The following is a 12,817-nucleotide window of genomic DNA, read 5'->3' as shown; positions in this document are numbered from 1 at the left end:
ATTATTTTTAATAAAAAAAATTAAATTTAAAAAAACACAATTTATACCACCACAATTCAGAACCTTAGTAAGCTAGATTAGACAAATACCAACTCCATACTCAAAGCCCGAGAAGGCATTAGCAACAACGCAACAAATAAAGCGACCCTAGAATCCCACAAGTCTGAAGCAAATCGTTCCCAATCTCAGATAAATTGACTTCTTCATTGTAACCAAGAAATAAAAAAAAAACCATGGAAGGAAGAGAGACCTTAATAATGTAGTGTTCATCTTCCTGAATTCTTATTGCTAAAAAGCCTCTCATTTCATTCAGCACATTTCATATCAGTTCTGCTTTCTGATTTCACAATTCTTTGCTGCTATTTGCACTAGCCTGTCACTCCACAATACAGGCCCCCTGATCCAAAAGATCCATGCACATGCGAGCATGAACTGAGAAGTTATTATGGTTCTAAAGAATAAAGCAATATTAGGAGACAAAAACTAGACATTGATTGTTCACACACATTACTGACTCGAGGAGGGGCTCAAAATGGGAAACCTCGAAAGTTTGGATGCCCCAAATCTGGCAATGTGAACACATCTTCTAGGAATGAGTTTTATGGATATTTTGTGTGCATGCAAACAACAAAGCTTTGCCCAGCTTTTCGTTCCGTGAGGAACTTGCCATAAGTTGTAACTGAGTAGGAAAAACCCGATTCTTCTTGTCACCTTTGTTTCTGAATAAGCCAATCAAACAACTTCAAAATTCAAATCCTGAAAAAAGATCCAGAAGCCCACATTAACTGAAATTTGATATTAAAGCACTGTTTGAGGGCATCTTAAGTAAGTATATGAATTTTCTGTCCACGACTCTAATAAGATGTTAAAGAACAACTGATAGCTGTCGGTGAACTGTAGAAAAGAGAGTCAATTTCACATAAATGATTTCAAATAAAATTCAGTTTGACACCAGGGTAAAAATTAATTCAACCAGTTTTGCAAAGAATTAATTCATTTCATCATAACATGACCAAGGCAAAAATTAATTATTTAAATCCAAAATTTCCGTATACCTTCAAGTACGAACCCACAAAGGTTCTAAGGAAAAACCCTTCTCATTTCGGGAATGGGCAGCTGAAGCCCTAGGTGGGGGTGCATGCACTGTTATAGGAAGAACCCACTCACTTTTGTCTCTACCTTCTATCAGAAGAGGATGCTCATATCTGAGTATGGAAGGTCAAGAGAGTTAAGGAGCAGAGAGAAGTAAATATAATCAAAACTGAAGAGCAAATAACCATATGAAATCACACATCATATCAACATAGCTAAAAGCGAGATTTTTCACGTATTAACACAAATGAGCAGTAATTTTACACTTATAGATGCAATGTCTAGTCATCTAAGTGTCCTCAAAGAAGAGATCACAAGCTCATTCACCAGGCTTCAACCTTCAAGACCTTAATCCAACTAGCTGACACAACAGAATTGCCTTTAAAACACTGGTTATCTCTTTTTCAATTGCAAGTAATTTTATTGTTGATGATTCCAACTTCCATTCAATGAATTTTCATGCTTTTTAGTAAGAACAATTTCACGACTATGATATCGCCAAAATCTGATAAGTAGTTTTTTCCTGCAATCTACATTTTTGTAGTTCCTTCCCTTCTGCTTCTTTTTTTTTTTTTTTTGGAGTCAACTTGTCATCTCAAGTTAGCAACTAAGAGTCATTCAAAACTGAGCTATGAAACCCAAGATAGAATAAATAGCATCCAGAAAAGAGAAAAAAAAGAAAGAATATTAGTCTACAGTTCATTCTTTGCCACCAGCATACAACAATTTGCATTACCAAGTGTATTATCTATGCTATATAAGTAAAGACCATATGGGAATACCTTGTCCAGTCCACATTTTTTGGGGTGGTAAAAAATTCAAATCGTAGAACCCATTGCACAGAGACATGGGATGTGGAAAAAGACATAGGCCCATCCATGGGAATTGAAAACAGGAAGCTCGTCTGCACCAAATCTGCAACAACCTCATGATGATCGCTTTGAACCTACATGAATCATTCAACCAATATGCCAGATAAATTTTTTTTCAGAATGTTCATATTCATTTAAGAAAGTCAGATTAACACTGGATTCCCCACAAAAGAAAACAAACTCAATAAGTATCTTTTAGTGTTCCATAATAACTGTTTGGTAATGCTGCTTTTCCTTCATATACACAACAAATATGTACACGCACACCAGAAGACAGATATGAAAAACATCATTTGCTATTACAAAATTCCATTCGGAATAACTTGACTCTGTCTATGGCTTGTCTCAAGTTACTGAGCACAATAACTCAGGTTGTTAAGTTAGAATAGTGACCACTCAGAGATAAATTTCGAGGGCATTTTTTACAGTGATATATATGGACAAGGGATGAGTCTTCATTTTTTTTTTGCAAAATAAGTACATCTATGATACATCAACCTCAATCAAGCAAAGCCATATTGCATCAAATTCTATGATGTACCTTAGTAATGGTCGGGGAGTTCTTGCGAGAAGGATGAATATAACGTCGACTTACAGTCTCTGAAGTTTCCAATGTTATTGAAACCTGCAAGACACCAATCCTCAAGTCAACTTCACAACCATTACATCATTAGTAGTTTACAATGGGAGAATTTTTCCAAATAACTGATCCATCCAGCAGTGGATGGTAGGTAATGTATGCATTGACTGGCAGTAATGTGCACTGGAGGGATCAGTTTGTTCTGGAAATACCATTTCCCTTTCACTACATGCTATATATGCAACAGACTATTCCATTGCTTGTTATATGCAGTTACCTCAAGACATTTCTTGGCTCCTTCTTCGTGAAAAAACGTAAGAGTTCCACCTATCTGTTACTAAAAACAGGTAAATAAAACGAAGGGCAGAGGGGGGGGGGGCTGAAAGGAAAATAGATCTCTGCAACTGACGTTACCATATCACTGAAGTAATAAGTGGAGTCTGAGTTCCTAGGGGAAAATCTCAACAGAACATGATCATCCATCCTGATATTGTAAGACCTCCCACGAATAAAGCCTTCTGCTGCAGGAAATGTTTGTAGCAAATAAGTTTACAGGTATAACATGTAAACAATAGAGTTTTTAGGATACTTAGAAGGAGAAGAAGGTTTGATAATTTACATGCTGCAGGTTCATTGTTTACAGATACAGTTCCTGGTGTATAAGATACCCCTGCCATGTCATCTCTAAGCTGCTGGCTTGGAAAGACCATAGCTGACGACTTATCAGGTTCTGCCATATCTGTTAAGAGATAATTTACAGTTCAGAAAGCCTTTTTTATGACTAACAGATAACAGAAGTCTTGATTATTTCAACAGGCAAGCTGAACAAATTGCAAAGGAAAGTTTCATTATCATCCAACCAACTTTTATCTGAACTAAGAAATGTAAAGTAAAGCACATTTAATCATGTGCAGAACATATAATCACCAATGTAGCCTCATGACTCACCTGCACCAGAGTCATACAAAACCTCAGCTGCGGACAGGCGAGGAAGTGCCAGAGTTGATAAACTTCTGCGTCCTCCTTCAGTAAATGACGCATCCTTATTTGAAGACCTTGCCACAGATTGCAGGGACAGAGAACTTCCAAATGTCTTGTGTATACTTTCTCTATTGGGATTGTAGGAAGAAACAGATGAGATTTCATCCCTTAAGCTTTCATGCCCTTCCTCAACTCCATCATCTAAATCATTTGCTCTGGCCTGTGAAGATCAATTGAATGACTAAATTTTGACAGTAGCTTTCAAAAGTGAATGATGTTAAGATGGCTCCAGTGGAATACATAAAAACACAAACATAAACGCTACATATAGCACAAGCAATGAAAATAAACAGAACAACAGACTGACTACCCATTCATTGTCTCCATCCATCTCTTTCCAGTATATATCCAATTGAATGGTTGTAGGTGGAACAATCCCTGAAACATCGAAGTAAGAAATGTATTCATGTAAATGTTTCAATAGATATTAAATAAATTAGATTCAGAAAATCTTATCAACATGCAATTTGGATGCACTATTTTTCAATTTCAGCCAAAGTTGGGGGCTACTATAGTTTTTCACTTTTTCACATGTAGCAGTATAAGTCTAACAAATCAAAATCCACTTGGAGCTGCCAGAAGTTTTCACAAATCAAAATCCACTTGGAGCTGCCAGAAGTTTTCTGGAAAGTGTTTTCGCAGTAATTAAGAGTTGAAGTCTCTGACAAGAATGGACTTCAAGTTTCTGGGAATGCAATTTTGATCATTTATAATAAGAACAAGAATTTCTCGCAAGCCTTGGCTGTAAGAGTACCTACTGCCTAATCTGTGGCAGTTTCTCTTGTCACCATGTTTGCACGGCATTAATTGCTTCATAAATTTTCGTCAACAAAACTCTCTTATTCTACCATTATATTACTTTTGCACCTCCTCATGGTTTTTAAAAGGAAAACTTACCACCTTTTGCTACACTATAATGATTTTGATTCCCTGAACTTTTGTAAGCAATAAATGCTGTCCAACACATGGTGGACTGAGAAACTGCACATGTCGGGTACTGTGTCCTACTGACAAGGTTTGTAGGAAAATTTTTGTTCTTAAAACAATTAAGTCAGTTTTTCCTTGTACAATTTTGGTTCTGCAGCTAGGCAGCTTGTGTTGTCAATATACACAAGTCAGTCATACTGTCCAAGGTTTGAATTTTTGCCAGTTGAAAGTCTCAGACCCTAGAAAGGATAACATCACTTTCTTTTCCAATTAATTCTTAATTTCCTAAATATAGAACCCTGGAAACCAAATGGCACAATGATAGCAATTATTCCTCTCTTTCCCTTATTCTTTTAATTCCCTGGAATCTATGTGCTGAACTAAAGATTTGCGATTTTTTATCCCACATTTTACAATCATCCTACATCACCAAAGCATTGGTATTTGTTCAAAACCCAAAGTAAAGGGATCTGAAAACTACTCACCATCACTTTGACCTTCTTCCACTATTAGGCCATTGCCTTTCTGAGCCACCCATATTTGTAACGGAATACGATCTTCCTGCCAGGATTTAAATTATAATTGCATGAGAACACATATGAAGAAAAATTACAACAAGTCAAGGACTTCAATATACAACCTTAGTGTTTTCTGCTATGACATCGAATGGGAAAAAAACATAAATTCACACGATTGCTAATGTTTTTCTTTGGTACGGCAACACACAATTGCTGACTAGAAATGGCAAGATCAGAAAGTTGTCTTCAAGATCAGTCAAAATGCACTCGCCATTATGTAAGAGATGTAATATAGTACAAGCTTATGGTCATTGTTTATCTATGCTGGAGGCAGTAAAGTTTTAGTGGATGACTGGACCATAGGAGCTCAACATTGATTGGCTATTGTCACAAAGTAAAACAGTTTCATTGATGGGATGTCTTTAACATAATAACTACAGCATTGTTGACAGAAAACTCCAGGAGACTTTAATCAGAAAGGCAGGATAAAAACACTTGATGAGCAATATCCCATGCATAAAGCCCAATCTCAAATTGCAATATCCTCTATTCATTTGAAACTAAAACTTCAACTTATGTAACACATGTATGATCCATGTATCACATGAAAAAAGTTTTTTGCAAGCTAATCATCATGCATGATGCAACAGATGTTATGTAGAATACCCAATATTTAACCTCTAGCTATCAACATGGAGAGCAATACACGTGCTTAAACCTTGGTTGCAGCCGTTTTTTGACTGTCGAGGAAGTATCAAATCAATTGTTGAAAATAAAAAATGATTCATTGCTGCTACTAATTCACCAGCTACAACAGAGTATTGCAACAATTAAATCTCACTAACAAAAAAAAATAAAAATGAAACATGCACGCCTCCAAAAAGCAAATGTAGGAACTCATAATATGCTAACCAACAGTTATCATTGTGAAGTTGGGAAGACTTCAAATAATTTCGAATTTTTTGATAACTTAAAAACAGGCAAAACTGCAAGCTAATAAAACAGCTAATAAAAGATAAACTTTTCAAGAACCTTAAAAAGCAGTTACGATATTTAAGCAGACCAACCAGTTGAAGAAGATCTTTTGATGACTCTCTATGAGAGTTAGTATTGTCCAGCATCAGCTGTTGTCCAGATAATGTACTCTCAACATAGTATATATAGCGAATGGTAGCACCCCTGTAAGATGGTGGTATAATGCTAGGCAGCAAGGTTCGTACCACATCTGTAGATTGCACCAAGTGATTCGTTGAATCAACTAGAATCAATTACATGGAGTTAAATAAGCATGAAACACAAACTCTATGCATGTAGATACCCACAATACATCAAAATTCATCGAACTTGTATTATGGTAGTTGTTGTGCAAAATCCTTCATTGTATGCTCATGCTAACGTCTGTCATTTATGTAGAGTAAGCAAAACTAATGCAAGTATAACTATAAAAAACAACTTATATGCTCTCAATCAAATATGTCCCCGGGAGAAGGCAAATGAATACCAGTTGTGTTTGGTATGTGGGGATAAGGGTTAAAAATTACTTTTCTCATGTTTAGCACACAATTGTTGCGAGGGCGAAAAGTCAAGGAGGGTAACATTTAACCCCAAAAGTGGGGGATTAAGCGTTTCACTCCAAGCATCGAGGGTAAAACTTACCCTCCTAAAAACTCATACTCATTGTCATCATTTATTAATGCATATGTTCTATCTAACAATACTTTTATCATATTTTAAATGCTTAATCCATCCACTTTAAAGTGTGAGACCCATTAATGTTATTTATAAATCTAATTTATTAAGTATGTATCTACTACCCATAATTTTTTCATCTCCCACCAAACATTCTTTAACATTTCATCCCTCAACACTTTTTACACCATTAACATTTCACCCATAAATCTTACTTCCTTAACATTTCCCCTCCAAAATTTCCACCCCATACCAAACACAACTTAAATGCTATTTATAAAATATAAATAAAATAAATAAATACTGATCGTTCAAGTTCAACATTGAAAGACCACAAAAACCATCAACCATACAATCAACTTAATGAGTCTGCTTTATTCTGTTCAAAAGATAAACTAAGAAATAGCAATTGAAAATGTCAAATACAGGAAGGATAAATAACCATGTAGGTGTAACATATATAAAATTAGATAAGCTTTCACATATGAGTGTGGAGAGATAACATAACATTAAATCAGACCAGATCTTACATGTTTTAGTCGCACCAGAGGACACAATCTGATTTGAAACTATTGATGATGTAGAGCAGTCCATGAAAACATGTTCCCCTGAAAGAGGTCAATAAAAAATATCACCACTAAAATTACTGAAAATGAGAATGAGAAAGTACTGCAGCAAAAGAGTTATTTCAGAGGTCTCTTTTCATTTTTGTTTCTGCTAACAACACTTCTATCGATCTCACAAGTCTGGGCACACAAAAATCCCCAAAAATTAGTGGTTACTGATGTCAGTATTATTTCATGGGATGGACGGAAAGACAAATACATTCTGGTAGGGATGCTTGAAAATCATTCAAGTTAGCAACTGAAAGTAAATATTTTGACAAACCCCTTCAGATTTTTCCATTCCTATAGAAAAAAATTCATTTAGTTTTCTTGGCAGTAACCAATCTTGAGGCATCATATATTCAGAGGGAAGTATAACCAGCATGATAGATGGAATAATTTGTTAGATTAAAAAGAGGAACAAAGGACAAATAAGAAAAATCACAAGTACATTTGTTTCAAGCCCCTCTTCTCCCTTAAAAACACATCCTATTAACTCTTATTTATTCCTGAGGCGATTTTGTCTTCTCAAAAAGGAAACATCAGACATACAGATTCAATAACACCAATGAAAAAGATTTGAATATATTTCAATGAACTGGTGAATTAACTAAACTATTAAATGTCGACAACCCTTGCAGAAACACAATACAAACCTCTCCTCTGTTTGGACCCAGGCAAAGGCTTCTGAGTGGCAAACCATTGATTGTCCAACTTCTGAATACCTCTAATCGCAAAACCAAGCTTTTCAATTAACAGAGAAGACATAACATCTTCACTGGCACCATCTTTGGGGTTGGATATCTCAATAGTAACAAGAATGGAATCACCAGGTCTATACACATCTTTATCTGTTTGCACTTTTAGTGTTGGCACAAGCTCATCCTTCCGACCATCCGAAGAATTATCAACCTTTCTAGAACCCCCACTCCCAAAAAAAGCCAACATTTGTATCCAGGTATTGTTGTTCAGTTCTTGTTATTGATTAGTGGGAGCAAGACGAATAAATACGAATGCAATGTCAACATTATTCTGCACTAAAAAAGGTAAAGTTATCATAAATTTCAGTTGTGAGCACCCAAAAAATCTCTAGATAGCAAAAAGATAATATACTGCAGAGCTAAACTTAGTCATATTACTAAATTCAGTTGAAAAAAATTGGAAATTTTGTGCACGCACACACAGAGAATTCCAATTTTCTTTATTGATTTTCCTCCACTTTCCAAGAAAGTAAACCAAAAACTATGTATGGAATGCTACTTTACAAATGCAACTCTACTAACATGAACCAACACTTAACTAGTAAGCAAAAATGAGTTCAATTTTTAGTAAGCACAGAACAAAACAACAAGGACACCTATAATTTTCTTTTGAATTCGAATTCTATTATACTATCCTAGGAACCAAAGAAAAAGCAAGAATTTCCACAAAGCTAGAAAGGAAAATTGATTACTAATATATATATTACTACTATTACCACCAGTATATGTTTTCCATAGTAAACATAATTACAAGATCATATCATTCCCCTCTATCCCGCTTGCTTTTCTTTCACTTTATCAGAATCCAAACAGAAAATAAAACCCGCAATGCCGATCCATCTACGCAGAAAATTGTACTAAAATTCACATCATCAAATCTATAAGGCTAAAACTCGGCTTGTGACTGTAAAACTAGTTGATCATTCAAGATCACATTAAATCTCTCACACATGGATTAGTAAATTCTGCTTGATTTTCCTTCACTTTCTCGGTATCGAAAAGGAAAATAAGAACTCCAATGCAGAAAATCTACTGAAATTCACCTACTCGCAACTACAAGGCTAGATTCGGCTTAGGGGAGTAAGATTAGAGCTCTCTCAGATGCAACGATTTTCCTTCATTTTCTAGGAACCCAAACAGAAATCACAAGAAAACAAAATTGCAATGCTAAACTATATTCGATAAAATTCGGGTTTTGAGAGAGCGAGCACAAACCAAGTCGTTTTGATATCAGATTCATATTTTCTCGGGAACCAAGCAGGAAATTGAAAATAATAGAAGAAGTGAAGATTACCAGAGATCATATGAAGATCGGGTTTTGTGAGAAGAAACGATTCTGTTATGAATTCAAAGGTGTAGATCGAGGCTGCTTCGTCTGGATCGTAAAATAGAGAAAAAAAGAAATCGATCAATTTTTTGGTGAATCTACTCCTGCAATATGGTAAAAAAGAATTGGCCAAGTTATATATTGTGGTCCTGTAGATTAAGAAATACTTCCTTTCGATTTCTGCAGTTAAAATCATAGTTTTTAAACACAGGTTCGGGTTACGGATCTTGACCGGATCGATCGAGTCAATTTCTATTTTAAAAAAATTTAAAATAGTATTGTTTTAGTAAAAAAAAAACAAAAGTCAACGGGTTACAACCGGGTTTTGCCAGGTCAACCGGGTTGCAGGTCGGCTGGGTCACACCGGGTCATAAATTTTCCTATTTTTTTATCAACTCGGCCCGGTTTCAGCCCCGGGTCGGCCGGGTCTCTAGTCGACCCGCCAAGCCAGACCGGGTTTCAAAACTATGATCAAAATATTTTCTAATTACATGTTTGTTTTTACATTAAAAAAATGTTTTTTAAAATAAAATTTAATTTAAAATATTTTTATATATATTTAGATTTTTTTGATATTCATATTAAAAAATATATTTAAAAAAATATATTTTATTTTAATATATTTTAAAAAAAAAAACTTTAAACAACAACTACATTAAAATATTAAACATGCTATCAAAACAATACAAACTATAGTATTTATAAGGATATTGGATTGAATTTAAAACATGTTTGACGAATTGTTTATTTTTGTATTTTAAAAGTTTTTTATTTTTTTGTTTTAAATTAATGTTTTTTATATTATTTTTTATCTTCTAATATTAAAAATAATTTTTTAAAAATAAAATATATTTTTTTAATATATTTTTAAATAAAAATACTTTGAAAACCTACTTTTAAATATAAATTTTAATTTTAATTGTTTAATAGTTTTATTTAATGAAACATAATAATTTGTTCTTTTGCATGAGACGGTAAATAAGCTTCAGAAATGATTGACTATACTTTTGATCAAAACAGGAGATGAGCAATTAATGACTAGTTTTTTTTCCTGGGATTGTTATGAACAATTATAAAGAGATTTGAATCATTTTTAAGATATTAAGACTAATGTCCCATAATGTATATGAGATTTGATTTATTATTTGAAATTTATTGTTGGTTGAAAATTAAAGTAGATGGTAGGGGTGTGCAAAAAAACTGGAAAACCAAATAAACCGAAAAAACCGAAAAAAAATTAACCAAAAAAACCGAACCGACAAAAAAAACCGATTAAACCGATTAGAATAGTTAGAAAAAATCTTGGTTCGGTTCGGTTTTCGGTTTTGTAATGCAGGAACTGGTTAACCCGGACCGAACCGAACCGGTTCAAATAGAAATAAAAAAACCAGTACTATAAATACCTTCCAAACCCATCTACAGTTCTACATTTCAGTCTCTTCTTCTAACCTAGTCGCTGCCCCCCCTCTCACTCCCTCTTGATTAAATCTTCATCTCTTTTTTATTCTCTCCCATCAACAATTCAGTTCTACTTCTACATTTCAGTCTCTTCGTCTAACCTAGCCACCGCCCCCCCTCACTCCCTCTTGATCAAATCTTCATCTCTATTCTCTCTCATCTACAGATCTGCTTTGTAGTTTATTCTTCTAACCCTAGCAAATCTAGTCGCCGCCCCCCTCCCTCTTATTCAATCTCTCGATCAGATCTTCATCTCTCCCATATACAGATCTACTTTTTAGTTTCTTCTTCCAACCCTAGCAAACTCAGCCGCCGCCCCCTCCCTCTTGTTCAATCTCTCAAGCAAATCTTCATCTCTCAATCTTTTTGTCTCTAAATCAAAACTAGCAGTCGCTCCTTCAAGTTCTTTGTCTCTCCAAGTTGGATCTGTCTATTCTCTTTTCTATATTGTTTTTTCTTTTTCTTTTTCTTTTTTTAATTTTTATCAGTTTATATTAACCTATTTTGTTAAACTTTTCAGGTGAACTATTCAAAAGAACCAAATGAACTTTTAATGTCCATGCTTGCGCGCCTCAATAATTGGTTTTTTTCTTTGCAATTTCTTCTCACTTGGTTTCTGAGAAAATACAAGCAATAAAATGTTGAAGACATATGGTTTACTTAACAATAATATTAAAATAGCAGCATTTTTTCTTTTGTTTTGTTTTTGTGAGTGCTGGGAGAGAGACTGTTGATGCATTTTATTTCAATTTCAAGGACTCCTGCAGATTGTATTTCTTTAGTTTTATCAGATGCATTGTTTTCTTGGTTTAAGTGTTATTTGTTGTATAATATTATTTTGCATTTTGATTAGAGTTGATTGGTTTGAGAAAATTGGGGTGCAAATTAAAAGATATTTCTCCTGTAATTTGAGATAAATTCTGGTAAAGAAAAGTTAAACAATGAATATAGGTTTTTTTATATCGATTATAAATTTTCAAGCTTTTTAAATGACCCCATCAAAAGTCATAAAAAAGCCAAAAAAAAATAAACTGGTTTTTCCGGTTTTTCTCTTCAATTAACCGAACCAAACCGAACCGAAACTGGTCGGTTTGAACCGGTTTCAGTTCGGTTTCGTTTTTAAAAAAAAAAAACTGGTTAGGTTATTTTTTTAGATGAAAACCGGACTGAACCGAAAATGCTCACCCCTAGTAGATGGTTATTATTGGTAAATCTTAAACCGGATAGTTTTTGTAATTTCTTTGAAAACTAAAGAAGATGGTTATTATTTGTAAATTTTAAACTATAGCAATTTAAGAGGAATACTTCTGAATTTACAAGGGTTAAAATATAATTTATCCAAGATATTTTGTTATAGTATCAAGGCAATTAAACACGTGAGTGTATCACTAAATTCGACAAGTAATGCAAATTATTTCAAGTAAATATAATAACTAATAATATAACTTAAAATACTTAAAATATAAAGATAAGAGATATAATTTGCAAACTTGTTTTTAAGTGGTTTGGTAAGTCTTTATCCACACCTTAAATGTCAAACCATACTTGAGTATTGTATTGTTTTATTAGTCCAAGTTCAAGAGCACAATAACCACTTGATGAATTCACACCAACCTTTTCGCACCACTTGAAGATATGCACTCTTCAAGATTTTTTTCATGGTGAAATTTCATCACCAATATCAAGAGTTTTTATCTAATTCTCAGAGGTTTTTAAGAATGATTTTGTTTTTTCACAACAACTCTCCTAGTAGAGTGGATAATACAATTTAAATTACAATATTTATATAACTCACAAGATAACACTTATAGGATTTAAAGGTATTTAAATGTTGTGAGAATGAGATTGAATACTCTTATACTAAAATATAAAGATTTAATAGCATAAACTAAAGTATGATTAGATATTGATGATTTTGTAGTTGTTTTACTCTTAGAATAACTTGTA

General features: G+C 33.8%; 1 protein-coding gene across 3 annotated transcripts; it reads right to left on the bottom strand.

The window, feature by feature from the left end:
- Nucleotides 1-251: 251 nt before the first annotated feature.
- Nucleotides 252-9,560, bottom strand: LOC7457187 (uncharacterized). Of its 3 annotated transcripts, none has more exons than XM_024605769.2 (14): nucleotides 9,380-9,560; nucleotides 7,981-8,361; nucleotides 7,250-7,327; nucleotides 6,098-6,288; nucleotides 4,998-5,073; nucleotides 3,896-3,963; nucleotides 3,493-3,745; nucleotides 3,164-3,283; nucleotides 2,959-3,065; nucleotides 2,822-2,875; nucleotides 2,506-2,589; nucleotides 1,875-2,038; nucleotides 1,056-1,205; nucleotides 252-756 (listed from the first exon to the last, which is right to left on the bottom strand). In XM_024605769.2, the coding sequence occupies exons 2-13, from the start codon at nucleotides 8,270-8,272 to the stop codon at nucleotides 1,058-1,060; spliced, it is 1,635 nt and encodes a 544-aa protein (XP_024461537.1). In that variant the 5' UTR covers nucleotides 8,273-8,361; nucleotides 9,380-9,560; the 3' UTR covers nucleotides 252-756; nucleotides 1,056-1,057. The 3 variants fall into 3 exon arrangements, with proteins under 3 accessions (XP_024461537.1, XP_052310615.1, XP_024461538.1); XM_052454655.1 differs by having other exon boundaries at nucleotides 252-719; XM_024605770.2 differs by having other exon boundaries at nucleotides 6,098-6,255; nucleotides 9,380-9,558.
- Between the last annotated feature and the right edge of the window lie 3,257 nt (nucleotides 9,561-12,817).

The sequence above is a fragment of the Populus trichocarpa genome, chromosome 7 (genome assembly GCF_000002775.5).
Source record: "Populus trichocarpa isolate Nisqually-1 chromosome 7, P.trichocarpa_v4.1, whole genome shotgun sequence".
Lineage (NCBI taxonomy): Eukaryota > Viridiplantae > Streptophyta > Magnoliopsida > Malpighiales > Salicaceae > Populus > Populus trichocarpa.
The sequence above is the reverse complement of the archived record's forward strand: the minus strand, read 5'-3'. Positions and strand labels throughout refer to the sequence as shown.